This window comes from Lampetra planeri, chromosome 43 (genome assembly GCF_965212315.1).
Source record: "Lampetra planeri chromosome 43, kcLamPlan1.2.h2, whole genome shotgun sequence".
NCBI classification, from domain to species: Eukaryota; Metazoa; Chordata; class Hyperoartia; order Petromyzontiformes; family Petromyzontidae; genus Lampetra; species Lampetra planeri.
This window is the reverse complement of record NC_136149.1, coordinates 3137796-3165084: the sequence shown is the minus strand read 5'-3', so window position 1 is coordinate 3165084 and position 27289 is coordinate 3137796. Positions and strand designations below refer to the sequence as shown.

Below are 27289 nucleotides of genomic sequence, written 5' to 3'. Positions count from 1 at the left end.
TATCCAAAACACGTGTTTGCGTGGTTGTCACGTCATACGTGTTCAACCACCCTTCTCGTTCCACCTCCTGGTCAGTTCCCACGCATTGCGGACAGCAGTTTGCTGGGCAGCTCGTCAAGCCGCACGGAGAACCGGTGGCGTGCACGCCAAGAGTACCCAATCAGTGCGCCAAATCAGTGTGCCAAGTAGGCAGAGGGCATAATTTTTTTTTACCCACCGAGCTATTTTGCTCTTTTCAGAAGCGTCCTGGCCATCACAAACGATAACTCAACAAAGTGGCTTATCGTCGTGTGGAAATGTATAGCGGTCAAATGCTCAAAGCGCATGTTGATCATTATAAATGTGGAGGGGAACCTCAGAGGACCCAGAAAAAAATCCACGCAACCACAGGCAGAGAGAGAGAGAGACATGCACACTCCAAATATACAGCAGACGTCAGGGTCGGGATCGAACCCACAACCTCCTTCATACCAGGCAAGGGAGTTAACATCTTACTCCCAGCCTGATGCAAGGCAAACTGTGGGTCAACCGCCTTCTTGGCGTTTCCCATAATCCCAGTGACACAGTTGGCAGGGCCACCAGGTCAAGCCACCTTGGCCAACAAATAGTTTCACCTAGAGCTGGACTCTCCGATGATTTGAGCAATCGATTTCTCAACCGCGTATCAGCATGATTACTCGACCAACAGGCTAACGTGAAAAAACAATAATCTCACGCGCGCCACTTGAACAAGAGGTAATGGGCGTAGGCTCGTGACATCATCAGCCGCGCCCCCTCGCGCTGGGGCGTGGCTTGTATAAGGGGGTTTCCCACCTTCAGGAGGCAGGACATGGGGGCGGCCACCAATTTTTAGATGGCCTGAAGGAATTGAACGTAAAAAATGTTAGGAGATTTTTGTCAAATTTTTCGTTGACTGATCAACGATCGACTAATCGTACAATCTCTGGTTTCATCCCCCGTTACCACTACCTTTTGTGTTTAGTTTGTTGTCCTTCCCCCGCACCTCCGATTAGCACGGTTGGCTACGTAGGGTGCGAAAGAAGTTCAACATACATGCTTCTGCTGCTGCTGCTGTGTGGAGCAAGGGAGAAGAGGCTTACCATGAGTATGTGGCTGGCCTTGGAGCGCAGTCGCTCCTCAATGTCTCTGTGAACTCTCTTGACGGTAGCCTGGGTCTGCTTGATGGCGCGCTGAGCTGTGTGCAACCTGGAAAAGACAAAGATCCCCCGTGTAGCCTTAAAAGACTGTTGGGGCAAGTGCTGTTAGCGAGCACCTATGAAGGCCGACACGGCACACGAGGGGTTGAGTGTCCAACTCCACACCCGGCCGCCTTTGTCTCCCCAGTGGCGATGTGCTTACACACTCCACCAAGCACTCATTTGAGGCCGAGTCGACCTAGGGGAAGCCCACTACCGGTTCAGATAATCGTCACTGGTGTTGGCCGCGAGTGGGAATCAAACTCGGGTCGCCGGGGTTGTAGATCAGCGCGCTAACCGCTCCCCACACGCACAACTGCCTCTAAAACACAGAATTATACTTCACAAATCTAAGAAAGCTGCGCTTTATTAAAGGCGACTTCGTGGCATCCGCAACAAGGAACGAAGCAGTGGTTTAGCAACAATTGGTTAACGAGTGGAATTTCACCACTTTACTCTCCCTTGTCTTACAAATGATGGGATTTTTTTTGGTTTCTTCCCGGCACATGTTTTTATTTTTTTACAAACCCAATGCAACCAGACGCCTAAAATCGGCACAGCTTGCTCCGCACGTTACCGCGCTCGCGCCCGCACGCAGAGACAAAGATCCCCCCCCCCCGTATAGCCTTGAACGGACTTTTAGAGTGGGGGGCAAATGCAGCTCTTGAGCACCTATTGAGGTTGGCAGGGCACACGAGGGGGTGGGTGGCCAACGCCACAGTGGCGATGTTTACACACCGCACCAGGTACTTGTATGAGGTTGAGTCGACCTAGGCGAGGCCCAAGACCGGTTCAGATAACCGTCACCGGTGTTGGCCGTGAACGGGAATCGAACTCGGGGTTCGCCAGCTTCTTAGCGCTAACCGCTACACCACCGCTCCCCAAAGACAGATATCCTCCATGTAGCTTCAACAGACTGTTAGTGCAAGTGCTCCCCGCGCACATATGCACATGCACGCTCACACTCGCGTATACAAACACACACGCGCGCGTGCGCGTGCACTCTGGCCAAGGCATAATCACTGCCATGTGAAGGCTGCTTCACCTGCCAAACCTTTGTTAAAAATAAAGAAAACTGCGGAGGAAAGGGGAGACGCTTTTACCGTACATAATTAATGTTTTCTTAACCTACTTCTCTTATCAGGTTTAAGTGTTTTCAATATTCTTTTGTTCAATCCGTTCTAAATCTCGACACGACACGAGGTGGGAGCAAGTACGGCTTTAGGGTGCGCGCTTGTTTTGTTTACGAAATGTGGCCCGCCAAAGCGTAACAAGGCGTAAACTGTGACGGGCGCAGTGCATTGCGAATAACTGCCGGGATGTAATCGCGTTAAATAATGACGGAGATTACCCCGGTCCCCGCGAGGAAGTTGTATTTTCCTCAAAAGTCGAACGTGACACAAAGTGGCGATGGTGGAACAGCTGAAGAGGCGCTTCTCTGAAGCCCCGATGGGGGCGAATGCACGGCGCGGCTAACGCCAGCGATCCGTTGCGACGACAAACTCGCTACCACACGACGTGAAACACGCACACGCCGTACTCGCGCAACACAGGCTAACACGCAACGTGACACACGTCCCTCGCTCGCGCACTAACACGCAACGTGAAACACGTGCCCTACCCGCACTAATACACAACGTGACACACGAGCATTACTAACACAACACACACTAATATAGAACATGAAAAACATGCCGTAGTAACACAACGCATGCACAACGTGAAACGCATTTGCTTACTAACACCGTGTTGACTAGTGCCATGCATAGAGGGGGGAACGGGGGGCGTTGAGTTGATCTCAAATGGGGGGTAGGGGGTGCGGGGGGGCCATAGCAAAAAGGTTGGGAACCCGTGCACTCGAGGTTTCAGGGGGTGGGGTAATGCCCCCATAAACACAAAACATATTTGTGACAGAACTGTGGAAGGTCTCAGGAGCAACATCTCCGGGTTGCAGCGCCGTTCCTCCTTAAACCCTCGTGTCTCCTCCACGCGGTCAGTCGGCAAACGAAAAATGACGCGGTCTGGGGATTTTTGAAATCAAGGCGTTAGGTTCACCCTGAGAAATCTCGGCGAATTTTAACGAGGCCGAGAAGCCATCGGCGACGCACCACCGACCACCTACACCCGGTGTGCCCGATTTAAGACGGCAACAAAGTTTCAATCGTACAGGGCGCTAAGTCGCACGTAAACACGCGCCGTCCTCAGAGTGTCTCTCAAAAATCTACGCCGTGCAGGGCCGGCCGTGAAAGGTCTGTCCGCAACTTTAATAATTCTGTCAACCGACTCGGCTCACGGTGCCACATTCCTGCACACGCGGTCTTTCTTTAGGCGTTGCCACCAAATTAATTCTAAGGAATCATTCAACGATATCAACGTCTGTCAAAGAGGCCAGAATTATTCCCACACCTTTGACCACCCCCCCCCCTCGCCGCCCCCCGAGAAAGGGTTCATTAACGTTTTTATTCCTGGAGCAATGGTTTAATCAACATTTCGTTGATTTTTTTAGTGGACATCGGCCTTCAATTTGCACCTTTCCCGAGGGTACAGCTTCAAGCACTGGGATGAATGATGATCATGTCACGTTGAAGAGGCCCTAACAAACCCTCAATTGGATCAGCTCGCTTTGATAGCAATCAACGAATGAAGACGTGTTAAAATTAATGGGATAACAAAGGACGATGCAGGGATTTCGTCCGAGGGAGGAAGGAAATGGTGTCTGAGGCTCCCAAGGAAAATGTTACTGCCAAGCTGCCTTGTCCTTGGGAAGAGGAAGACAAAGAGGGACTTGGTGGGGGGGGCGATGAAAGGTTGTTCTCGAGGAAAAGTGCTGCCATACGTTGACTATCGACCTCCGAACTCGACGCTGATACTGATGGACGGATTGAGCAATTTACTGCCTACAGGGATATCATCATCATTATCAGCCATGGTCACTCCACTGCTGGATAAAGGACTCCCCAAGCCACATCCACCACCACCACCTTCTCAGGTATAAACTTTGTTCAAGTGCCCTGGGCTATCGACATAAGTGAAGATTTCTTAATGTAAAGAATCCTATTTAAAGGTATGGTGAGGAGCACCTACAAAATAACACGTGAGACCACATGATCAGGGGTATTCGTTTTTTGGGTGTATCTCTTCATCAGAATCAGAATATTTATTTATCCTGGAGGAATCAGATGAGCTATAAAGCTCTTTTATCACAGACGTTCGGTCGGGGCACGGGGTAAGAACGTTACAACAACAAACAATACAAAAACATGACAGCAGTGAAAAGTACAAGAAAGCTAAACAAATTACCAAGACGCATACAAATAGAACCAGACAATCCCCATCCTACCGGGTTGTCCAATACAAGTTTGACTCTTCGTAAAAGAGTGGGGGAGGGGGGGAAACTTGCAAGTTACTTTCAATGTCGCAGCCACAACACTTTAATCAACGTAGTAGAAAAAACGCTGCAATTTTTTATCAACTGCAGTGGCTTCACCAGAAACCTACGGCTACGTACGCATACTGGATGGCAGCCGACAAACGCAGTGCGGGTCGTGGGGGTTGCTCGACCGTACTTCACCACACTGGTCGGTGTGGATGGTGGAGGGAAGGGAAGGGGAGGGGAGGGGGGCACTTCTTCGACCAATTCAGACATCGCCTATGCTAGCTGCGGCCGGGAATCAAACGCAAGCCGCCGCAGTTGGCAGCGCCGGCGTGCCCGCCGCAGCTCCGCCGTGGAATTAATTAGCAACAATTATCGTTGTCCGGGAATTGTGGCGCATAAGGAATGTGCCACGGTGCCAAATTAGCCTCGGCTTACCAAGCAGCCAGTACACACTCAACGGGCATGTCTCTCCACTTAGTACGAGCATGCGCGCGCGCGCCCAGCAAAAAGTTACATTTGTCGGTTTAGGAAGAAATAAAAGAAGCCTTTTGGGGCCCTGCTCGTATTTAAACGATCTGGTTCCTCCGAGCCTCTCCGAGCATGTAATAACACACTTTTTATGCTACTTTAATTCAATTAGCTAACATGTTTCTGCATTGCGGTTTCGTAAAAAAGTATTTATTTTGAAATTTTCACTCGAGTTTAACTTTCATTTTTTAAACTTCTCCCCCCCCCCTTCTCCTCCTCACACCACTGGGTTAAATTAATATTTTTTGTTTTCGTTTGTTTAACGACGCCACGGAATCACAATCGACAGCGACCCCTGGGCGGCTGCTTCCCCCCCCCCCCCCCCCCCATTTTGTTGTGATTTTATGCACGGATTTGTTATTTCCATTTTAGGTATTGCAGCCATTAAGAGAGTGTAAGCTCATAATCCAATGGTTACCACTTTGTAGTCCACCATGAAATGTCGAAATGTAGAATTGGCACCACAGACACAAGGCTTTCCACACAGGATGAGCACGGCACTCATGATAAGCCACATCGTTGAGCTATCATTTATGGCCAGGTCTCTTCTGAAAAATAACTAATAGCTCATTGAGCCTTACCTGGTAAAATAAAAGAAAAAATTGTGATTTGCTTACCTTTCCTATAGTTTTCACTCCTATCGTTTTTTTTATTGTTTGTTGTTGTAGCTATCTGACCCGCCCCTAAATGACATCTGTGAAAAATAGCTTCATAGCTCATCGGATTCAGTAGAAATATTCTGATATCCCTTGCTCGTTGCGACCACAGCAGGCGATCGATAGGCGCTCATCGCCGCCGAGATCAGACAAGCGGTGGCCACTATCGTGCAGCGCGCCGCTCCCCCCCAACCACCCTCCACTCCCCTCTCCCACCACCACCACCAACAACAACAAAGGAGCGGCAGATGGGGCAAGGGCCAATGTCGAATCTCAGTTTGTTACCGTGCACCGAGTGCCAGGCATTCCGCTCCATCGCAGATAAACGCACGGTTGGGAACAAGGGTCCAGCGGGGTTAGGCTCGGAGTGTCGGCGAGGGCGGCACGATCACCGATAGCGCCACTTAAATGTCTGGGTCAGACTGCGCGGCCCTCGCCCCCACGGCCAAGGTTCCCCGCAATCCAGGATTGCTTACAATAATTACGCACAGACCTTTCAAGAGGCAATCCACTGCTGGATGAGGGCCTCCCCCAAGCCATGCCGGTGGTGGGTGGGGGGGAGTTATGACCACCCCGAGTCACTGCAGGATGGTGAAGGCGGGAAGCGTAGATTTTGTAGCATTGCACAATGCAACAAAGGGATTTTCTTTTCGATTTAAAGCTTTCGTGACTGCAGGGATTCATCTTCTTGGTTCTTTCGGTAAAGTCACGTAGAATGGAAATAATAAAATAATAAAAATAAAACATCATAAAATAATTCTCACGATGTTTCGGCCACAAAGCAAGCAGCCGTCCTCAGGTGAAGAACAGGTCTGTCGAGAAGACATTCAGACGCTGTCTCCCCGACAGACCTGTTCTTCACCTGAGGACGGCTGCTTGCGTTGTGGCCGAAACTCTCGTGAGAATTATTTAATGTTTTATTTTTATTATTTTATTTTTTCCATTCTACGTGACTTTACCGAAAGAACCAAGATGAAAAAAAGGGATTTTCCTGCAAGGCCCTCTGCTGCTGAAGAAGCATCACGGCAGCCTACAGCACTTGCATTCGGCATGGCGGTCACCCATGCAACCCCTGCTGAGACCAGCTTTGCATTCCCCAGTTCTGACGAGATGATAATTATTATAAAGCTGCTTGCCAAGTTGCACGTGGTCTCAACGCCAATGCCAAAGCAGTGAGTTGGTTACCAATGAGATTCTGGGTTCTAATCCGGGTTTCAGCCCCCCATGGTTAAAACAGGGCTCTCAGGTTTAGTGAGGTTATGGTTTCAAGCAAGTCACAAATGACTGCTAAACAAATTAATGACATTATGCTCTTTATCTTCACTTCATCTGGCCAATTCCAAATATGAGAATAAAAAATCGTGGTTTCATTGAGATACGATGACTATTCATTGCAGGAAATGTATAACACGTACCCCTAACGTAGAGACAAGAAACGATGTCTACCACATTCCTACTGAAAAATCCTGGCCGTGTAGCTCATCGGCAGAAGCGAGTCCTCTCACAATCAGAAGGTTGCGAGGTGATATCCTGCTTGAAGGATTTGACTCAATCCGACATCCCTCTGGGAATGAATAAAATGGGCAGCCCTTTTTTGGGGAAGCCAACGGTGGTCGCCCTCAAGAAAGACTCAACCCCACCGTAGCAATGGTCTGGAAACGGGAGACGGAATGGCGAAGGACTCGCACTTTTTAAATCCTTTATATTAAGTTCGCTTGCTTGCTTAGGACCGTGCAAATCTTTCGGTCGTTTTTTAACCCACTTCCCGTGATCAAATCGAGCTGACATTTTGCACGCAGACTCGTTGTGCGTGACAATGCATTTTCGTCAAAAAATTTTACACTGTTTAGGGAAATTTTTTAAAATATTTAATTACCAAATGTTTAATGCTGCCAGACAATCATCTGACCCATAGGTGGCAGCCATCTCAAGCCAGAGGACGAGAGGACTCTAGCCGCCACGCATATAAAGGATTTATAGTGAAAAACTTTGTTTTTACGGGTTATACTTATTTGACACTCACGATAGCATCTTCACAGGGTTGTTTTCTGACACGCCGCTCGCTGCGAGAGTTTGGAACAGAGGTAGCCGGGTGGGTCGGAGGTCAGAGAGCTAAGCCAGCACAGCTGAGCTCCTGCCTTCCAATCGAGATTTGAGCCACCCGTGATTGAAAACGGTTCTCAAGCAGGGCGAAACCGATGGCACAGTCTGATCACCGATGGATGTTCAGAAAAATATCACGTTCAATTTGTTTTTAAATCCTTTATATTAAGTTCACTTGCTTGCTTGCTTGCGCGCTTACGACCGTGCAAATATTTCGGTGGTTTTTTAACCCACTTCCCGTGATCCAATCGAGCTGACATTTTGCACACAGACTCGTTGTGCGTGACAATTTATTTTCGTGAAAAAAAATTCCTAAATTTTCCACTTTTTAGGAAAAAAATTTTTTTTCATATTTAATTTAAAATACCAATGTGATAAAAATGAAACTCTTACTCAAGAAAAACAGAAATGAATAATAAAATAAAACCGATGCCACGCATATAAAGGATTTATAGTGGAAAACTATGTTTTTACGGGTTAATTTTTTTGCACCTATTTTGCCTCATTCCGAGTCTGAGATTTACAAAAAATATCACTGCTATCGTCATGCAACAAACACTGTCGTGGCAGAGTGTGTCAGGGATGAAAAATCCCGAAAGTATTTTTCTGGAAAAAGCCGTCAAAAAAAATATCTCTCCCGGGGTCATTCTCCGACACACACAGACAGGATGCACTTTCTCCGTGAGATTTACAAACGGATGGCACGCTATCCATAACATGATGCCGAGGGCGCAAGAGAAAATAAAGTGGGCAACAAAAAGACCCAAGAGAGAGAAAAGAAAATTCAACCCATTCGTCAATAACGGTGCCTTTTAAAAAAACATCTGCAAACTCACAATCTTGGTCAAGGTCAATTTAGCCCAGCATCATTCCTCCGAGATCAATAACACGAGTACAAGTTTTGTAGAAGGTCAACAGTCATTGACCTGTGGACCGTAAGAGTGAGCAAAGAATGAAGAAACCACCACCGCCGGATCACAGGGGCGGCATTGACAGATGAACACACTGGCAGAGCCAGTGGGGGGGGGTGGGGTGGCACGTGCCCCCCCCCCCCAATGATCCGAACGAAATCCCTAATTTCGATCGGATCATTGGGGTTTATTAGTAATAAATCGGAATTTTGTGACCCCCCACTGCCACTGTGTAGCATATTATTACGTGCCAGGGACTCTATGAGATGATAGGACAATATTCTGAGTCCATAATTGGCAATAAGTAACGGCAAAGCAGTTATAAGTGACTCACAGAATTGTGCGGAGTTGCGTATACAGTACACAACTTACCGGAAGGCATTCACCTTCAGCGAGCGCGATGTCGATCACACGGTTCGAATTCAATCCTCGATTGATGGCTGTGCCATCGCCACACACGCATCCAATAAAAAGCAAGGGACAAGTCCGTACTCACTAACAACTCCTATCATTTTTCATTGCTGGAGGGGTTGCCCCCCCTACCTGAAAATCCTGGCTCCACCATTGGAAGAATGCCACATCACCAACACTCACTTGAGTGGGGAAAAAAACACCTTCAAGATGATACCATTTTTTTTACTTAGAGTTTTAATGCAGCAAAGGTGGGGCATTAAGCCACAATAATTGCATACCTTAAAGGTACCTAGGGATCAAAATAAAAGGTTCACGTTCAGGTTGGAGACTACACCATATTGTGGAATTCACAGACACTTATGCTCCATTTCACTGTGACATGGGGGCAACGTTTAAAATATGCGGGCAAATAAAAATAGAATGTGCCGTCAAAATGTGAACGTTAACAGCAATATGAAGTGTGGGTTGTTGCGGGATGCCCATTAAACAGAGCCAAATAGCTTATTGAGGTCTTCCTGCTGAAACAAACAAAACAACAACAAATATCTATCTAGATATTACATGATTGCTACGGTATAATTTTTCAAAAGTAAAAATCAACGTATTATCCATGTAATTTGTCTGTACACAAACTACACATTTAGGCTTCATTCCTGAAGATCCTGGCTGGAAGTGGCCAATTCTTTGCGCCGAGTATTTTTCTTTTAAGTGGGGAGAGGAAATTGGAGTGGCCGGAAAAAATACCCACGCATAATAGCCTCGTCTTTTAAAATTACAGCGACAAGAGTTTCCCCGCTCCTTAATGTCCAACATCACCGTCAACGGCGTACGATGTTGATTACCGGGGCACCGCCGCGGGTCTTTGCGGGAATCCAACCGTTGACTCGGCACGAACCGGCTCGGCGGTGGTGGGCGGCGGCGATCGCGCGAACCGCAAGGATAATCTAGCCCCCCCTGATATTCGATAAGACTCTCGTTCACCTTCGCTTGGCGTTCGTACAAGTGTCAAAGTAACTCTACACTCCGGCGCGAGAAAAAAAAAAGCGACGAGACAAAAAAAATCCGCAGGCGTCGGGGCGAAAAGGTCGGGGCGTTTGGGCTGCTTGGTGGGGGGGTAGTGGTGGGGGGGGTAGTAGTGAGGGGGTAGTAGTGAGGGGGTAGTGGTTTGGAGGGGGGAGGTGTGGGGGCGACGGGAGGGCGGTAAAACAAAGTGTGGGGGAAGGAGGTTTGTGTGGAGGCTGGAGCGTGATTACAGCTGTTAAAACAGATTATTATCGATAGACCAAGAGACGGGGTGCGAGAGTGGGGTGCAGGGCAAGCGAGCGGGCGAGCGAGCGAGAGAAAGAAAGCAATTTTTCTTAACGCTGCGAAGAAAAAAACATGCATATAAATTTTAAAAAAACGGAAGCGCTGTATTGAGATCGATTCGTTTCCTAGTGCGCCCTAACCTTGCAGAGCCTCACATTTCCGAGAATTTTAATCGTTATTTCTCTTCCATTCTTTGCACCTCATCAGCTCCCCTCCGCTTGATAGATGACTGCTCTTAACCCGGCCAAAGCTGGCGGCTCAACACTTCCAATAAAAACACTTGCGCTACATTGTATGTCCATGTTAAAAAGTGAATGTGTGGAGACCTGCTATTAATCTTGCACTTTTCTTTAACAGCGCAGTTTTTTTCTCTCCCGCATAACCAAGCGATACCGGCCATTGAGCGACAGCTCTTTGCCTAACCGGAAGACTGCTTTTGCGAGGCATTGAAATATAAACATACTAATGATTTTGCATCAAAGTTCACTTATTTAATACTTTCGTTCGAGGTTACCACTCGGGGTTCAACAAAATTGGCCTCTACAAGGTGGTCGCGGATAGCTCAGGGGGTTCTCATTATAGCCATGCAAGAGCGCCTGGGCCAAAACCACTGAGATCCTGGGCCCCAATCTGGGATTCACCCACCAATGATTAAAGCAAGGTTGTTTCAGGTGACGTTGGCTCACGGTGTCACGACGGTCACCGTGGCTTTCATTAATTTTGGGGACCAAAATGTACACGCACGATAATGCTCTTCCATTATCATCAGTCATTCTCTCTCCGACGCTACGTTCAGACCTTCGTAAGCTATCGCCGTTACTCACGGTCGAACGATGCAGCAACAGAACTGCTTTTTGTGCTTAGTTTGTTGTCCTTAACACGCACCTATAATTATCACAGTTGGCTACGTACGGTGCAAAAGAAATTCAACGTACATACATACAATCCATCTTGCACCCACACGAGTTGATCTCATCGCGCTACAATCCCTCAGTGGGCGCTTTCCCTCCTTTGCCTGCCACTTCATCGTTAGACTCGACCACCGGCCATCCAAAAAAACATTTGTATGCTCTGATCCATGTTATATCAAAACACTATCAATCCGCTTTTGTAAATGAGTCGTCAATTCACAATTCATACTTCTGGCGACGCGTCCTGACCAACGCCAACTCATTTTTCCTGCTTCTGACAGATATGGGAAGCAGGGATATTTTCTGTTAACGATATTTACATTCTCTACAATGTCACTTCATGAGAATTGTTCGTGTTCGCCGATGACCAACGCAGAGTGAGCCAGGTCCATGACCGACAGTGCAGGCTACCACCCCCATCATCGTCACAAAATAATGAAAGAGCGCCTTCTCGTGTTGCGCGAGACTGTCATAACACAGCGACTCTAGAAGCGGAAACACTGTTGGCGTAATCTTCCAGGGTTGCCCCACCGACATGACAACGCAAATCTCAGCTTTAATGTTTAAGGGGGTTTCCTCAAGTGGCATTCCGTCGCGTCGTCACACAACTTCAAGGGCACGCCAGTGGCGAGGGCAAAGAAAGTTTCGTAGGAGGTGCAATGTACAGCACCTCCATTCTAAGCTGCAAGTTTTCCAGCCGGAAGATCCACAATGCCTGGTGTTTCGCAAAGAAAGTCACATCCCCAAAAATACTTTTAGATGCTATTTTGCATGCTACATTAAAACACTCCATCTGTTTCTGTAAATACGTCGCCAATTCACCCGTCACACTCCAACTCCCGGCTTGGGAACGATGTGCGACCAATATTGCAGATTTCAAATCCCTTCCGCGAGTTTGGCTCGATAGACCGAAGTGGAGCGGCTCCCAGCATGCCCAGCACATTGTGGTGCCACCAGGGTCGCGGGGTGCCACAGTGGCGAGATGTTAACGACCTCGCCTGGTATACAGGAGGTCATGGGTTCAATCCAGACCCTGGCGCCCGCTGTATATTTTGAGTCTGCGTGTCTCTCTTCCCGTGGTCACGTAGATTTTCTCCGGTTTTTCTGACCATATTTAGATTCAGCATGTGTTTATAGAGTGTTATAGAGTATTTGGCTGCTATACATTTCCACGTGATGATAAGCCACTTCCATGAGCTATCATTTGTGACAGCCAGGTCACTTCTGAAAAAGAGCTATATAGCTCAGTGGGGCCTTACCAGGTAAAATAAAAAAGTAGTAAAACAAATTTTGACAGTTTATTTTTGAGCAGAGAAAAAACACGTATTCGCAACCGTTCCATGAACCACTTGCCACGTCCGTGCGTGACCACCAGTTGCCTGCCGCGCAGGTACGTCCTGGAGGGTGACCATACTTCACCACACTGATCAGTGTCAGTTGGTGACGCGGGGAACACAGATGTGGCAGCTGCACTTGTCTTCTACTGCCCACAACGTGGCCCCCACAGCAGCCTATAACACCTGTTGTGCATAATCGTTGCTCATCCAAGAAGCGCCATCAAAGCTCAACCCTGCTCAGCTTAAGAGATCTGACGAGGTGGGGTGATTTCCAGATGATTTAACAAGTTCAAGTTCATATATTTGGTATAGCCCTATGAGCCATTCGGCTCTTGAATCGGGTGCAACCGCAACAAACAAAAAACAAAAATATGAACAAGAAAACATCTTAAAGTGAATATGTGACGAAGTGCAAACAGAAAATCCAAGAAAAGACCGCAAAATATTGCAGAAAAAGCACCGTACACCAACACTGTGTGCAAATATCCCAGTGGGATGCAAGTCAAACAACAACAACAACAACAACCACAAGACAACTTAGATTAAGGCCATCAGTCTAACTCTGTACTAAAACTAACAAACATGGCCAAACCAAAAAGGCAGCACTATAGTAATGAGCCTGAAAGTCGGGTTGGTGGTTGTAACTTTCAATTCGAGTTGAAAGTCCACAACGCTCTAACTTGCATTGGGGACCGATTGGAACACAGCCTCATCGATGTGCTTCACACAAGCAACGACGGCCGTTGGATCTTTGCGCGGTGTTTATCCCCGCTTTCCAAACGCGCCCGAGTGCTCACCTGATTAGGGAGAACACGCTGTAGGAAGTCCGCACAATATTCTCATCCACCTGCAGGCTACCCTGGTTCCTGTCTGCCAGCTTCTGCAGGAGAGAAAGTGAAAGCACCTCCCCGTCATTGCCGGCAGCATCTACAGCATCTTGGCACCGAATAAGTTCGCAAAGTAAACTCCACATCGATTCATCTTCTTGGTTCTTTCGGTAAAGTCGCGTAGAATTGAAGTAATAAAATAATAAAAATAAAATATAATATAATATTTCTTTTTATTATTTTATTATTTCAATTCTACGTGACTTTACCGAAAGAACCAAGAAGATGAATCCCTGCAGTCACGAAAGCTTTAAATCGATCATTCAACATTCAGATTTTTTTTTCTTTTATTTCGTGAAAATGTCTCCTTTTAAGCTCCGTCAGAACGAAACCGACGGGACGGATCAGGCAAACCACACGAGACGGGGAGTATACACAAGAGACATTACAAACAAGGCAGTTTTTTTAAAGTTAATTTCATTTTGGTGGGTGAGAACGCATGAGACCAGGATAGCCTCGTCCATAAGTGTAAAGAACAATGAAGCAAGCCAAAATCAAAGCAGAAACAAACACATATAAACCAAGAAATCGAAATTACTGCAATAAAATAAAACAAAATATCATAGCATCATCCTGCGATGAATGTGCAGACCAGACCAACAAGTCCTCATTCTCGAGTCAAATCGTGACGATTGAATCATTTGGGTGGGAGCGTAGCACCGTGGCAATGTTTGTGCTTCACAGCACAAAGGACACGGGGGGTTTCATTGCCTACTCGGGCGCATTTCAGCATGGAGTTTGTATGTTCTCCCCCTGTTCTGCATGGGTTTAACTCCCATAGCAAAAAAAAAACCCATCCAATGTCACTGAGTATTGGCCAAAACAACCCAATGCTGGAAAAATTACCCGCAAATTACTCAACTGGGATCGCAGAGAGAAACCATCAAACAACGACTTGCAAACACTTGGCAGGACCCTCCTGAAAATGATTCTTAAGACTTCGCGAGGCCTCCCGGTGTTAAATTGTGTGGTAATAATCATGAAAATTCATCAACTCATAGGGAGGTAGTGCTGAACCATTCCATGCATACAATTTACACGGGGGTCACCACCGCAGCTCAGGAGGTAACAAGTGTAAACAACCACGGGGGGTCAAGAGAGGTCGAAGTGTAAAATCGGTTTGCGCTGGCGACAGCTGTCAGGGAGCACTTTTCTCGCTTGGCTCTGCTCCCGACTTCGAAGTCTCGTCGGAGAAGTCGTGGGGTGAGCCGCGGCACAATCACGGCAGCCGGTCGTGGCTAATCGCACGCTGTTCGTTTTTTTTTCCCGACGGGCAGTGGACCCGATTCGTGAGCTACGGCCAATCCGGTTGAAGCAACAACGAGTGTCACATGGCGAAATAAATGTGATGTCACAGCAACACGACGGAGGGCCCAATTAATTATGACGCTTTTCTGTCCTTCATCATGAAAAGTAACGTATCAGTGTGCCGAAAGGTGAACTTTATCATTAATCCGCGTGTACTCGCGGCCGTAACAGAAGATCGCGATCGAAAAATGCGGAGTAAAACTTAAAAATGCACGAAGAAGCGTGGGGCGATGCGCGCTTGGGATTACACTGAGAAACAGAAAGAGGAAGGTCGTGGATTGGAGAACATATGAAGGTTAATTACTTCACCTAAACTATTAAGTAGGTGGGCTTGGGCAAGACACATTCGCAAGAAGGGATGACTGACAATGTTCAAGGAGAACAATGGAGTGGCAGCCAAGGACTGGAGCACGTCTGCATAGCAGTAGAGTAAGTCAGTAGAGTAAGTCAGTAGAGTAAGTCAGCCGCTCAAATCCCAGCATGGGCTTTTGAGCATCAGCCAATCAAAGGCCGTAGTTTCCTCCCACATACAAAAAAAAACCCAGAATGCATCAGATCACACATCTCAACCAGGACCCTCCTGAAAAAAAGAGAATCTCAACGTTCACTTAAGGCTTTCCTGTATAAAGAGTAATTCATATTTAGTAAAGTAAGGGCTGTAACGTATACTGTTTTAAAAAGCCAAAGAAAATAGAGAAAAAAAACGCTGAAAACTGTTAAGAAGCATGCAGGGGTGCATATTTGGAATTGCGCTGAGACTGGAGGAAGAACAAAATGATTAGTGAACGTACGCAAGTTAGGAGCATCACAAACACAACAGACTTGGGCAGGACACGGCGCTGTCGCTTGCAAAGATACTGGACGGTGGTCGAGACTTGTGATGGGAATAGCATCCAATGGAGGGAACATGCCCAAGGGGTTCATCTACTGCACCATTGCAGATGTGAAACGAGCTAATGCGTAGGTGTAGCTGAATTGTTGCATTGTTTGGGGAAGTCTACATCCAGCAGAAGATAGATCATCGATGATGATGACGACACAACAATAAAAAAAAACGTTGTGTAGGGGCGTTCTTCCTTACCTTGCGATTACTCAGAGTTCCGTAATAACCGTCGGTCATTCCGAACACAATGGAATTCGGCGCATCTGCCCGTATCTGGAAGAGTGCAAAAAATATAAATATATATATAAAGTAGGTGACAACCAAAAAAAGAATATAAATCATATTTCTTTTTTTTTCCCGTACAAACACCGCAAGCTGCGATCGTCGAAACGGCCGGACACCTGGCTGAAACTCCATCAAGCAACTGGGAGGGCAACCATCCATCGACGGATAGAGTCACATTTCTTCCAGCCGTCCTGCTGGGATACCACTTTAATAATTAGGAACACATTGGAGAAACACGCACGGCGCTTTCCGCCCGTCCGCACGTGAAAATCGCACAAATGCCTCCGTGGAATTGCAGCGGGGGGGGGGGGGAGGGAAACGCTCGTAGGAAAATTATACGATAAAAAAAAAGGCGTCGAACAAAGCGATTGCATGCGCGCGCAATTCTTCTCCTTTTATTATTTAAGCAGGGAGTTATCGCGCCGTGTTCTGCGCGATGTTGTACTTTTGTTACAGGCGGCGCTCTTAAAAAGCTTGTCCTTGACGAAACGCACACGCCGGCACCTGTGCACACACGCGGATAATTGCACGTATGGTGGCAGAGAGAGAGAGAGGGGAAGAAAAAAATAAAGGAACGAGAGAAAAGGGGCACGTGCATGGAGCAGACACCAAAGGACGCCCCATCGCTCTGTAGAATGTCTGATGCGTTCAAGCTGCGGCTCCAAGTGCATTCCACGCGGCGATTACGCTTCAAAATAGCGCGCCTCTTTCCTTCCTTCCCACCGATTGTTTTTCCTTCGAATTTCTTCCCTGCTCGCCGGGTGCCCCCCTCCTCCCCAACCCCCGGGAGAGACGTCTACTCGCGCGTTAATTTGCGCGTTCGCACGCGCACCCCTCTCTCGTAGGTCACCGTTTATTGAGGCGTTGCGGTGAAAGATTTTTACACCGCGGGCCCACGTGTGAACAAGCAGAGCCTCGTTGTCAATACGCTGCTGGATGAGGGGACTACCGTCGCAGTGCGGTTCGTGGCAGTCGTTTGACCATAATTCACCACCGTTGGGTCAGTTTGGCTTGCTGAAGGTGACGGAGCATAAAAGCACGGTACAATTTTTTGCTGCAATGATCTCTGCGGGACAACCACGTGGTGCAGCCCCGCAGCCGCCGATACCAACCTGGTGGGTGAACGGTGGTCGCCAACCCATGTGCGATCGAGGCTCAACCACTCTTCTTAGCCCTTGAATTTTGGAGAGATCGTGTGAATTCTAGTCGATTTGCTATTTCGGCATCGGACATGACGTTAATAACAAATCCATTCATACGGCGCTTTTTCGGAGAACAACAATAACTCGTTGCATCTTGCGGTAATGCAAATCCCACCCCACGTCCTCAACTGCCAGCCACGCCAGAGGTCGCAATCGGGTACCCGATACCTGTACCCTACCCGATACCCGGCTACCCGTACCTGGCCGGGTACGGGTAGCCGTTTACGACCCTGGTGCGACCGGGTACGAATACGGGTAGGCCGTGAGTCACTGGTGAGTAACCGTTTGTCACTCATTTCCCAACGTCTTGTCTCTTCTCAATTCAAGTTCCTAGAATCAACCCACCCGCGCCTGCAACATGGCTTCATCGCAGAGGTCGCAATCGGATACCCGATACCCATACCTTACCCGATACCCGGCCGGGTACGGGTAGCCAGGTATCGTGTAGGATACGGGTACGGGTACCCGTTTGCGACCCTGGTGCGGCCGGGTACGGGTAAGGAATCAAAACCCGTTTGTGACCTCTGAGCCACGCCAATCAATTCAGGTGCTGCATTCAACTGCAGCCCACGCTCTCGCTCCTCTTTTTCTTATAAACCAGGCTCATGTTGAACGTGTCCCATGAACCGCCCGCTAGTGTAACATCAGCAACAACCGACGCGCTTACTGATGACGCGTCACTTGTTGAAAAGCAGGTTGTGTGCCAAGAGAAGCACAGAGGCCATCCAGATCAGCATTGTTGTATTGCCAAGTAATGTCATTAGCCTCGTGAAGTTTGCGTCTGAGGGTGTGTAGGGTCACTTTAGAGTGCTCAGACAATGGTCAGATGTAACAACTGGTGCAGCAGCATCAACTGTGTATGGAGTTGAGTCACAAGTTCAGAACGGATCAAAGGCACCGAGCCAATCAGAGACAGAATTCGGTGTGCGAGTAGCACAGTTATCCCCAACTGTTCAAGGTTGTAAAAAGTCCAGCTGCACGGCCAGATTAATCTGTGGCGCGGCTGTCTTGTAGCCATGACCAGGTATGGACATTAAAGTGAGCAAGAACAATGATCTCAGCGGCTGGATGTTGCTGATAAACAATTTGAATAAAAAATCATTTGCATTTATATAGCACTTATCCTTGACCATCACTTAGCATCCCTTCAAGCGACGTGTCCTATCCAAGCCCACTTGACAGCACAATTATTATCAGAATCAGAATCTGAATTAAAGACTGGAGGAATCCGATGAGCTATGAAGCTCTTTTTCACAGACGCCCCCCCACGGTGAGTAGCGGCGCAGACGCGAGCCGAGAGGGGGAGACGCGACAGCAGCGCGCGGTGACGTCACCTGGGGGCCCACGTATCGAAGGCCGTCGAGATGCACGTCCCACTCGATGAGCGCTGAGAAGCGGTCCCCTCTGCCGCCGTACACGCGCACCACCAGCCGCGACACTGACGTGTCCAGGTTGTCTGGCATCAGCCCAAAGTCCAGGCTGCACCATGTCGGGTTCTGGACGGACACGGAAAATAAATGACAGTTCCGTCGCGTATCTATTGCGCGTCGGTGGGCAAAGCTTTTTTAAGAATCGGAATCTTTGTATGTACGTATGTTGAAACTTCATTCACACCGCACGTAGTTAACCGTGCTAATCGGAGGTGTGGAAGGACTGGAGGAATCCGATGAGCTATAAAGGGTTTTTTCACAGATGTCTAGTCAGCGAGTTACTACAACAACAACAAAAGTATCTCCCTGTGCAAATGAGCAATGAGGCAGAGCTTTTCTCTCTACTAGAGACCCTGAGCCAGTGATGGAAATTCCATATTTTCATGGCTCTGGCCAGTCTCTCCAGAGGACGAACACTGCTTGACTGCTCACGAAGTGGTGCGGGAAACATTTTAATTGACCTTGTGAAGTTGAAAGGCTGAGCTGATTGCAAATCAAGAGCTGAATTGGTAAAATTTTAGATTGTGGGTCACGTGTTCTAACCACGACGTCGAATCAAGTTCTATTTGCAAGCGTGGAACAAGTACGAATGAGTGGTAGGGACAGTACCACGCACACAAGCCCAGCTGCTTTTGCTTCTTCAGTGCCGTGGCCTGATCACACCACAGCTGAAGGAGAACATGCACAATGCACCTGCCAAGGGCACTAACAATGCACCCCATCTGCGCCAAAGGACCAAAGTTCCCCATCTCAGCTTAAGAGACCGAAGGCGCAAGTGCTGCGAGCGAGCAGCAACTAAAGCTGGAATGGCACTCGAGGAATTAATGTGGTCAGCATCAATCGTGCCTGCCTGTGTTCTCCCACTGCTCACACACCATGAAAGATGCTCATTTAAGGTTGAGTTGATCTAGGGAAAGGCCCACCATCAGGTTCAGATGCCACTTGCTGAACATGTACATAGCCAGGAATCAAACCCGTGCAGCTAGGATCGTAGGGCAGCGTGCAAACCACCGCACGACTGCTCCTCACACAGTTACATCTATGCTCGTCGCCACCACACACAGGCGCGCGCGCGCAAACAAGAGCACAGGACAAGCATTCCTACCAAGAATAGTTGTTAGTGATTGCGACGAAGGATCGCTGTAGCCAGCGTTGTTCGGCGCGTGCGAGATTCAAATGTCCCCCGCCATCCGAGTGCCGTCAGGCCCAACACCGAACCCCATTTCGGCTTTCGCAACGGGGGGGGGGGGGGAAGGGAGCGGGGAGGGTGGTTTGGGGCACAACTGGCCGCGGCGTTCCATGGCCAAGCCCATCTCTCATGTGGCTCCGGCCACGTTTAACTAAAGAGATGAGTTCAAACCACCCGGCGGGCAATGGCATGCGATGCACGGCTCGTAAATCGCGAGCTTCTGCCAAATGCGAGTCACGTGTAGCCGCGATTTCGTCCCGTGCAGCGCGGCGTCAAGCCGAGCGCAATATTTACGAGCGGTGGGCCGAAAAGCAAAAAAAAAGCGCCAACAAAATGCAAATAAAATATCCCGAAAAAATAGTCAATTTTCTCGTAAAGTACAACTTTTGGGTGCTGTCCATCGCCTCGGTAATTGTTTTGTGCTGGGATGTCAGTGGTCCGTTGGTCTTTCTCCAGACTCGCAGATCGTGTGCAATGTTTGCTTTGCCAAATGCAGGCGAAACAATGAAACTTCACACAGAAATCAATAAACATAACTCACTACTCTCGTCAATGGCCTGTTCATATTAATGACCGAAGAGGTCATTAAAAAATATACGTATTTTTTGTGTACGATTCCAGAATTCAGACCCTTTATTTTTACTCAAATGTTCACAATGACGAACTGGTCGTAAACCTACTTGCTGCACTGTACCAGGTCACAGATCTCATGCATGATCCACCCACCCCTCCTCCAATTTTCTTAATGAGCCATGGACCGCGGCAACCACGTGTTATGCTACAGATCCTTGTCTGTTTGTTATTTCATTGCCCATCATTTTTTGTTGAGCCTCTATCATCACCACCATCGTCATCATACCATTAACAGTGGTGGTTGTGGTGGCATCAGCCATACTTTGGCAATCATCTCTCTCCACCTCCTATGGTCTTTTGTGATCTGTATAACATCTGCTGCTGATCTCTCTGTTCAAGGTTCTCTCTGTTGCCTATAACATCAGAGAAACCAGATGCATTTAACAGGCCACACACCCTGCTGATGAGACTCCGAGAAGGTGAAATCTAGTCCAGGGTTTGCCCGCTTAAACGAATTCTTACGGAAAACACTCGCCCACTGATTGATGGGCCCTAAATGTTACTTGAATTTTGAGCAATGAAACAGATCCCATCCTGTATGCGCATTATTTTATTACATGTCAGTGGACACGTCTACTGAACCACGATCATCTTCAAATTTCTGCCACGTGCCGCTAACATCCCAGCCATACCATGGCACCACTCCCCGGGTCCCGTCCTCGCCCCCCCCGACAGTGCTGCCGCCAGCCCCCCGCCGTGCCACCACACTCCCCGCACCCCCGCCTTGCCGCGAGAGATCAGGTTCACTCCAGGTTGTCCCTGGGAGGGCGGCCGAAAGCAGCAGGAAGGGCTGCCCCTACTACCCAACGAACATCTCCCTCAATGCCCCCTCCGCCCCACTGCCCACCACCAACAAATATTCGCACCCTAAAGTGTCACTTCCCACTGTGCGACGCGTCAATCATTCCCTCCCGGAAACACGCAGCTGTCCGAGGTCCTCTAGCCACTGTCCACCCAAGCTTCTTCATCATCATGCCCAGTTGGCTGTCAGCTCCTTTATTTACGGACGCTTTATTTGTTAACACACACCGTGTGTGTGTTTTGAAAAATAAATTATTATTCTTTGGCTACAGCGCCATCTGCTTCTGGGCTCGCATCTAATCGCCGTGTGGCAAACGTGACCGCGTGCACACTTAATATCATCATCATGATCATCAACAACCATGATCTATCCAGATTGAATGACGCCTCCCCAAACCACTGCCACCTCTCATGATATGACGATGTAAATAAACCCAGCTGGCACCTGCACTCGAGTCGATTTCATAGTTCCTTCTCGACGGATGTCCTCTCGGCTGCCTCCTCCATCGTTATTCTGAACCATCGTCCCTTCGAGCGATATCTCCTGCCCAAGCCCGCTTGCCTATCTGAAAGGTCAATACGATGTCTCTAACATGTGTTTGTCCTTTAATCCACGTGCTCCTCTTTCCGTCTTTCGCTGTAATTCCAAGTGCGCATTTCTCTATTTCTTCTGTGCACATGTTTAGCCTTTGTGTTTAATTGGTATAACCACCTTGGTGATTAAAATCTGTGAAAGGAACATGTCACCCAATCCAGAAAAGAGCTCTTATCTTAATAGGTACATAGAGCGGCTGCGTATCCTAGAATGTCAGATATCAGAGTTCCAAGTGTCGTTAATGATCAAATTGACCTTAAAATATCTTGCGTACCATTGCACAACGCTGGTGACATCACTGACACGTGACTGCGTATGAATACACACGAGCAGTGACATCACGAGAGCCAAGGTGGTGCCCTTTAGCGTAACTCTAAAGTATTTATTCCTGATTATGCAGGCCGCAGACAGCCTTGATAAGCATGCATCTACAAGAGGGCAAAAGGGCTGGGAGATATGCTCCTTAGCAAGGGCCGAATAAGATGTTTAACTACCTTTGGCAAGCAACCACGCTAGGACTGTAAACTGAATCGGAATACGTTTGTATACCGGAGGAATCTGATGAGCCATATAGCTCTTTTTCACAGACGTTTGATCAGAACTACTTGAAATAGCACAGCGCTTAAATTGGAGACAATTTTGTTGCCAGGTCAAAAAATGATTGCCCTCTCCGTATCCAATGAGTGAAGCTGTGATGCTTGCAGTGACAGATACATTTCGATTTCATAATAAAGGTTTTTGGGTTAGATCGCATAAGTATAAATGTGTCGTCACCCGCCACCACCCAACGCAGCCAAAGAGGAAGGTTTCTCACGTAAACAAAACGTGTTAATTAGTTACTACTTCAGCATTTACAATTTGAGTGCAACTTTTCGCTGTTAATTACATCCAGTATCATCGGACGATTTGCAAGATGACGTCATCACTAAGCCAATCAGGTTGAGAGAGAAGAGGGGGGTTTTATTGCAATTACATAACAATAGATTGGAATAATCACTGTTAATTAGTATGTGATGCCTTCGCAATGCATACAATTGTAGGGCGTATTACTTCATAATAGTTTCACGGGGAGTTTCAAAGGTGGTTGACCTCACGTGGTCACAGGGCGCTTAAAATGACATTGTGGGCAAAATTAAGCCCCTCAGCCGTATGTTCCTTATACCTCATGTGTGCCCTATCCCTCATCGACGAGATGAGAACGAATTGTTTCTTGCCATGACTTTAGAACGATAAGCTCCAAGTCAAAAAAAATTGAGTGCTCATTTTCATTCGGCAGTTCTGATCAAGTGACCGAATGGACACATTCTCATGGCAGGGGCCAATCGTACAAAAAACGACGACCACTGTTGATTCACCGAGTCAATTCGTGAGCTGTATTTGGATTCTCAACCCGTCACGATTTATTCGAGTGCTATTTCTCTTACCAGAGAATCGCGTATGACCTCGCTTGTGTAAAATTCTGAAAAACACAACGTGCAACAAAATTAAATCAAACATCTTGTTCATAAAAAGCCACTCATTCGTGCACATGCATGCCACCAATTTGCAATGCCGCATTGACACAGGCTGAAAATATCTCAGCATAATCAAACTCTGTCCTGAGAGATGAGGCATTGGGCTGAATGGTAGATGAATACAGAATGTTTTGCTGTATGTAGGGGAAGAACAATACACCAATTCATCTCTTAACATCCATTCTTAGACCCACATCACATGCGTGGAATTGTATGTTTAAGAATAAATGTGTTTATTTGTACACAGTATACGTTGTATGTAATGAGTTGATGTGAACCCTGCAACCACTAGAAGTTAGGCACCACATTCACTCCGATGACGACAATGGTGAGCCCTGAATGGTGACGATGCATCACACCTCTGGGGGAGAGGTGAATAATTCCACCGCTGTAATGCAATAATATTCAGGTGAGAATAAAAATAACACCAGCGGTCGCTTTGCTTAAACCGAGTGTTTAACTGGTGATGGTCTCCATTGGCATTGTCCACTTGCGGCGGAACTTCCATATTCCTAAGGCAGTGCCCAGTCCCTCCAAAAAACAAGCACCGTTGACTACCAACAAAGTGGTAGTCATTTTATCAACCCCCGAAATGGATAATTAACGGCCACTGTCGTGAATTATTTCTTGACGACAATAATTCCGAAAAACAAGGCAGAGAATTTTCCAATGTTCCACGAGAGCGCTTTCCAAAGGCAAGAGTTAGCTGCATCAACAAACAACACAACACGATTATGGCTAATTGATGAATTTGTAATTACGTTGAAGACGCAATGTAATTGTCATTTCAGGTTAAAACTGTGAGTACAGCCCTCGGTAAATCCACTGCTGGATGGGGGGGGGGGGGTGCTCCACAAGCCGTGTGGGGTCGCGGGGGTTATTTGACAAACCTTCCCCACACTGGTCACTTGATGAAGTTGGGGAGCACAGAACAATTTAAACTATTTTACCAGGCAAGGCCCACTGAGCTATACAACTCTTTTTCAGAAGCGACCTGGCCACAAATGATAGCTCAACAAAGTGGCTTATCGTGTGGACATTTATAGCAGCCAAAGACTCTAAACGCACATTTAATCTTATTGTGGACGGAAAAATCTGGAGGACTCGGAGAAAAATCCACATGACCACGGGGAGAGAGACGCGCAAGCTCCAAATATACAGCAGGCGTCAGGGTTAGGATCGAACCCACGACCTCCTGTATACCAGGCAAGGTAGTGAACATCTCGCCACCATGGCGCCCAAACATGGGAGCACAGAGTAGTCCAACAATATATTATATTTCACTGCCCTCTGCTACCCACCATATATTGCCACAGCCTATAACACCTAGTATGCATGGTGGCCGCTCATGCTAGTACTATTCAGGTTCAACTCAGCTTAGCTTCCAATATGTGATGTGATCGGGCACATTCCAGGTGAGTTGGTCATAGGTCAGCTTATAATGCTGCTGTAATTGTAATTATAATTTACCCCGGCATGTTAACAGCTCTGTGTGAAAAAAAACACTCGGTTGGAGGTGGAGTGGCAGCTTCGTCAAGTGAGGTCCACAAAATCTTTATTTTTCGATTTAAAGCTTTCGTGACTGCAGGGATTCATCTCCTTGGTTCTTTCGGTAAAGTCACGTAGAAGGGAAATAATAAAACAATAAAAATAAAACATAATAAAGAATTGCATTTTATTATGTTTTAATTGTATTACTTTATTATTTCCCTTCTCCGTGACTTTACCGAAAAAACCAAGAAGATGAAGGTCCACAAAACTCAAGTTAAACAGGAGACGGAGCAATGGATTGGTTGCACATTCGTGGAATTCGGCAGAATGCAACGGCACAGAACCTTGTTCGGCCAGCAGTGGCCACGAGAAAAGGATCTTATTTAATTATTCAACAGAAGATTATACAACATTGATGAAAATAAATTATGGCTGTGTCTCCTAACCATGTGATGTGCAACAGGAGAACTGGAGGGGCCGTTGCCCAAAACGTTGCCTGTTATATACCTCTTTGGTTCTTTCGGTAAAGTCACGTATAAAGATAAAATAATAAATTAAATAATAGCATACGACGTTTCGATTGCTATTATTTAATTTATTATTTTATCTTTATACGTGACTTTACCGAAAGAACCAAAGAGTAATTCCTGCAGTCGCGAAAGCTCCAAATTATTATATACCTGTTTCTTTTTGGGGCAGTGTTGTTGACAAACGTGGTTCAGTGGAGTGTATGTATGTATGTTTAACTTCTTTCGCACCGTATGTAGCCAACTGCACTAATTGGATTCAAACGAGTTTGCTTTCTGGCATTCCTAAAAGCACAAAGCCAACCTTTTCCAAAACCTAACATCGGCTGTACTGGGGGAAATCAGCTGCGGTAGCAAAGGTTAGGATTAGTGGATCTTGCGCCCAGGTGCTCAGTCAACACGCGGTCCTTGCAAGATCGGACTCGCCCAAAAACCTAACGCGTGCCACGCCAAAATGAAACCGAGAGCGCCTCCAGCAATAACAGCGACTCGTCAAATATACGATCAAATATCTGTTTTGTATCCTTTCCACATACTACTAGAAAAGATGGGAAGTCAAACCCCCCCCCCCACCGACCTTACGAGTGGAGATGTTTACAGAGAGAATATGGATGGGAGCTTGGCTTGAACCCTAAAGGTGACAGGAAAATCCAATAGAAGTCCTGTTTATGACAGCAGCCCATGCCTCTGTAAATACCCTTGCTGTACAAATGTAAATATCTTGTTCTGATGTAAGCCCTCTCTCTCCCTCTTGCCCCTCTCACGTCTCCTCTTCCACTCTTCTGGTGAAATAACCCTTATCCACTAAGCCACCCTCTTAATGAGTGAGTCCTGCTTCCGATCAGATGTGACATTTACATTTAGTAATTTGGAGGTGGCTATGTTGAATTTAGTAATATTAATAGTTTACAAGACTTTGTCAATCGACTTCTGGATGAAGGCCTCCTCAATCCGAGTCGGTTAGGGGGGTTGTTTGACCATTTTGGTTAGTGTAGGTTAGTTAAGGGATTTTGGGGGGTCAGGATTGGGTTAGAAATCACTTGCCACTGATGTTGTCCGTGGCTGGGAATGGCACATTGTAAAAAAAATTATGCAAGTTGCACAAGTAATTTTTATCCAGACTAGATTAGAAACCATATTCTTAGGTTTTTTCGGTAAAGTCACGTAGGTAAAAAATAAAATTTTAATTAATAAAAGTACTTGATGCAGCTAATTCGGCTGTGACGGTCCCACCTGATGACGGAGACTTGTGTTGCCTCCGAAACGTCGTGATTTTTGTTTTTATTTTATTTTATTTTCATTAATTTTGATGTTTTTCCTACGTGACTTTACCGAAAAAACCTAAGAATATGATTCCTTGCAGTCACGAAAGCTTCAAATCTAGAATAGATTAGAAACCTCGCTAAACTTGAGAAAGTGGTTCATCACAAGATGCTGCCCGGATTTGAACCCTGGAACTCAGTGGTGCTTGACTCGGTGCTATAAACACCGGCATATTTGGTCGTTTGAGTGACAGCGAAATGCACCCACCCACCTCAAAGAACTTTAAACACTGCCCTGTAGAACTTCTTCCGTCTGGCCAATGTTGATGTAGAGCAAATGACGGAGCTCAATTGTGCTCCGCGCAGGTTGAAGCTGCTCATTGGCTTTGGTGGAATCGTTACTTTAAATAAGTAATCAGTCAATAATAATAAGTTATTTCAATTTCGATTTAAAGCTTTCGTGACTGCAGGGATTCATCTTCTTGGTTCGTTCGGTAAAGTCACGTAGAAGGGAAATAATAAAATAATAAAAATAAAACATA

At 47.0% G+C, this 27289-nt stretch overlaps 1 protein-coding gene across 1 annotated transcript in view; it reads right to left on the bottom strand.

The window, feature by feature from the left end:
- Positions 1 to 27289, bottom strand: part of UVRAG (UV radiation resistance associated) — a 93567-nt gene that overhangs the window by 60261 nt on the left and 6017 nt on the right. Inside the window, exons 3-7 of the mRNA XM_078614057.1 lie at positions 23378 to 23412; positions 18640 to 18801; positions 16017 to 16091; positions 13538 to 13620; positions 1101 to 1206 (exon numbers count right to left, since the gene is read on the bottom strand). Coding sequence (XP_078470183.1) covers positions 1101 to 1206; positions 13538 to 13620; positions 16017 to 16091; positions 18640 to 18801; positions 23378 to 23412 — 461 coding nt within the window. The remainder of the gene's footprint in view (positions 1 to 1100; positions 1207 to 13537; positions 13621 to 16016; positions 16092 to 18639; positions 18802 to 23377; positions 23413 to 27289) is intronic.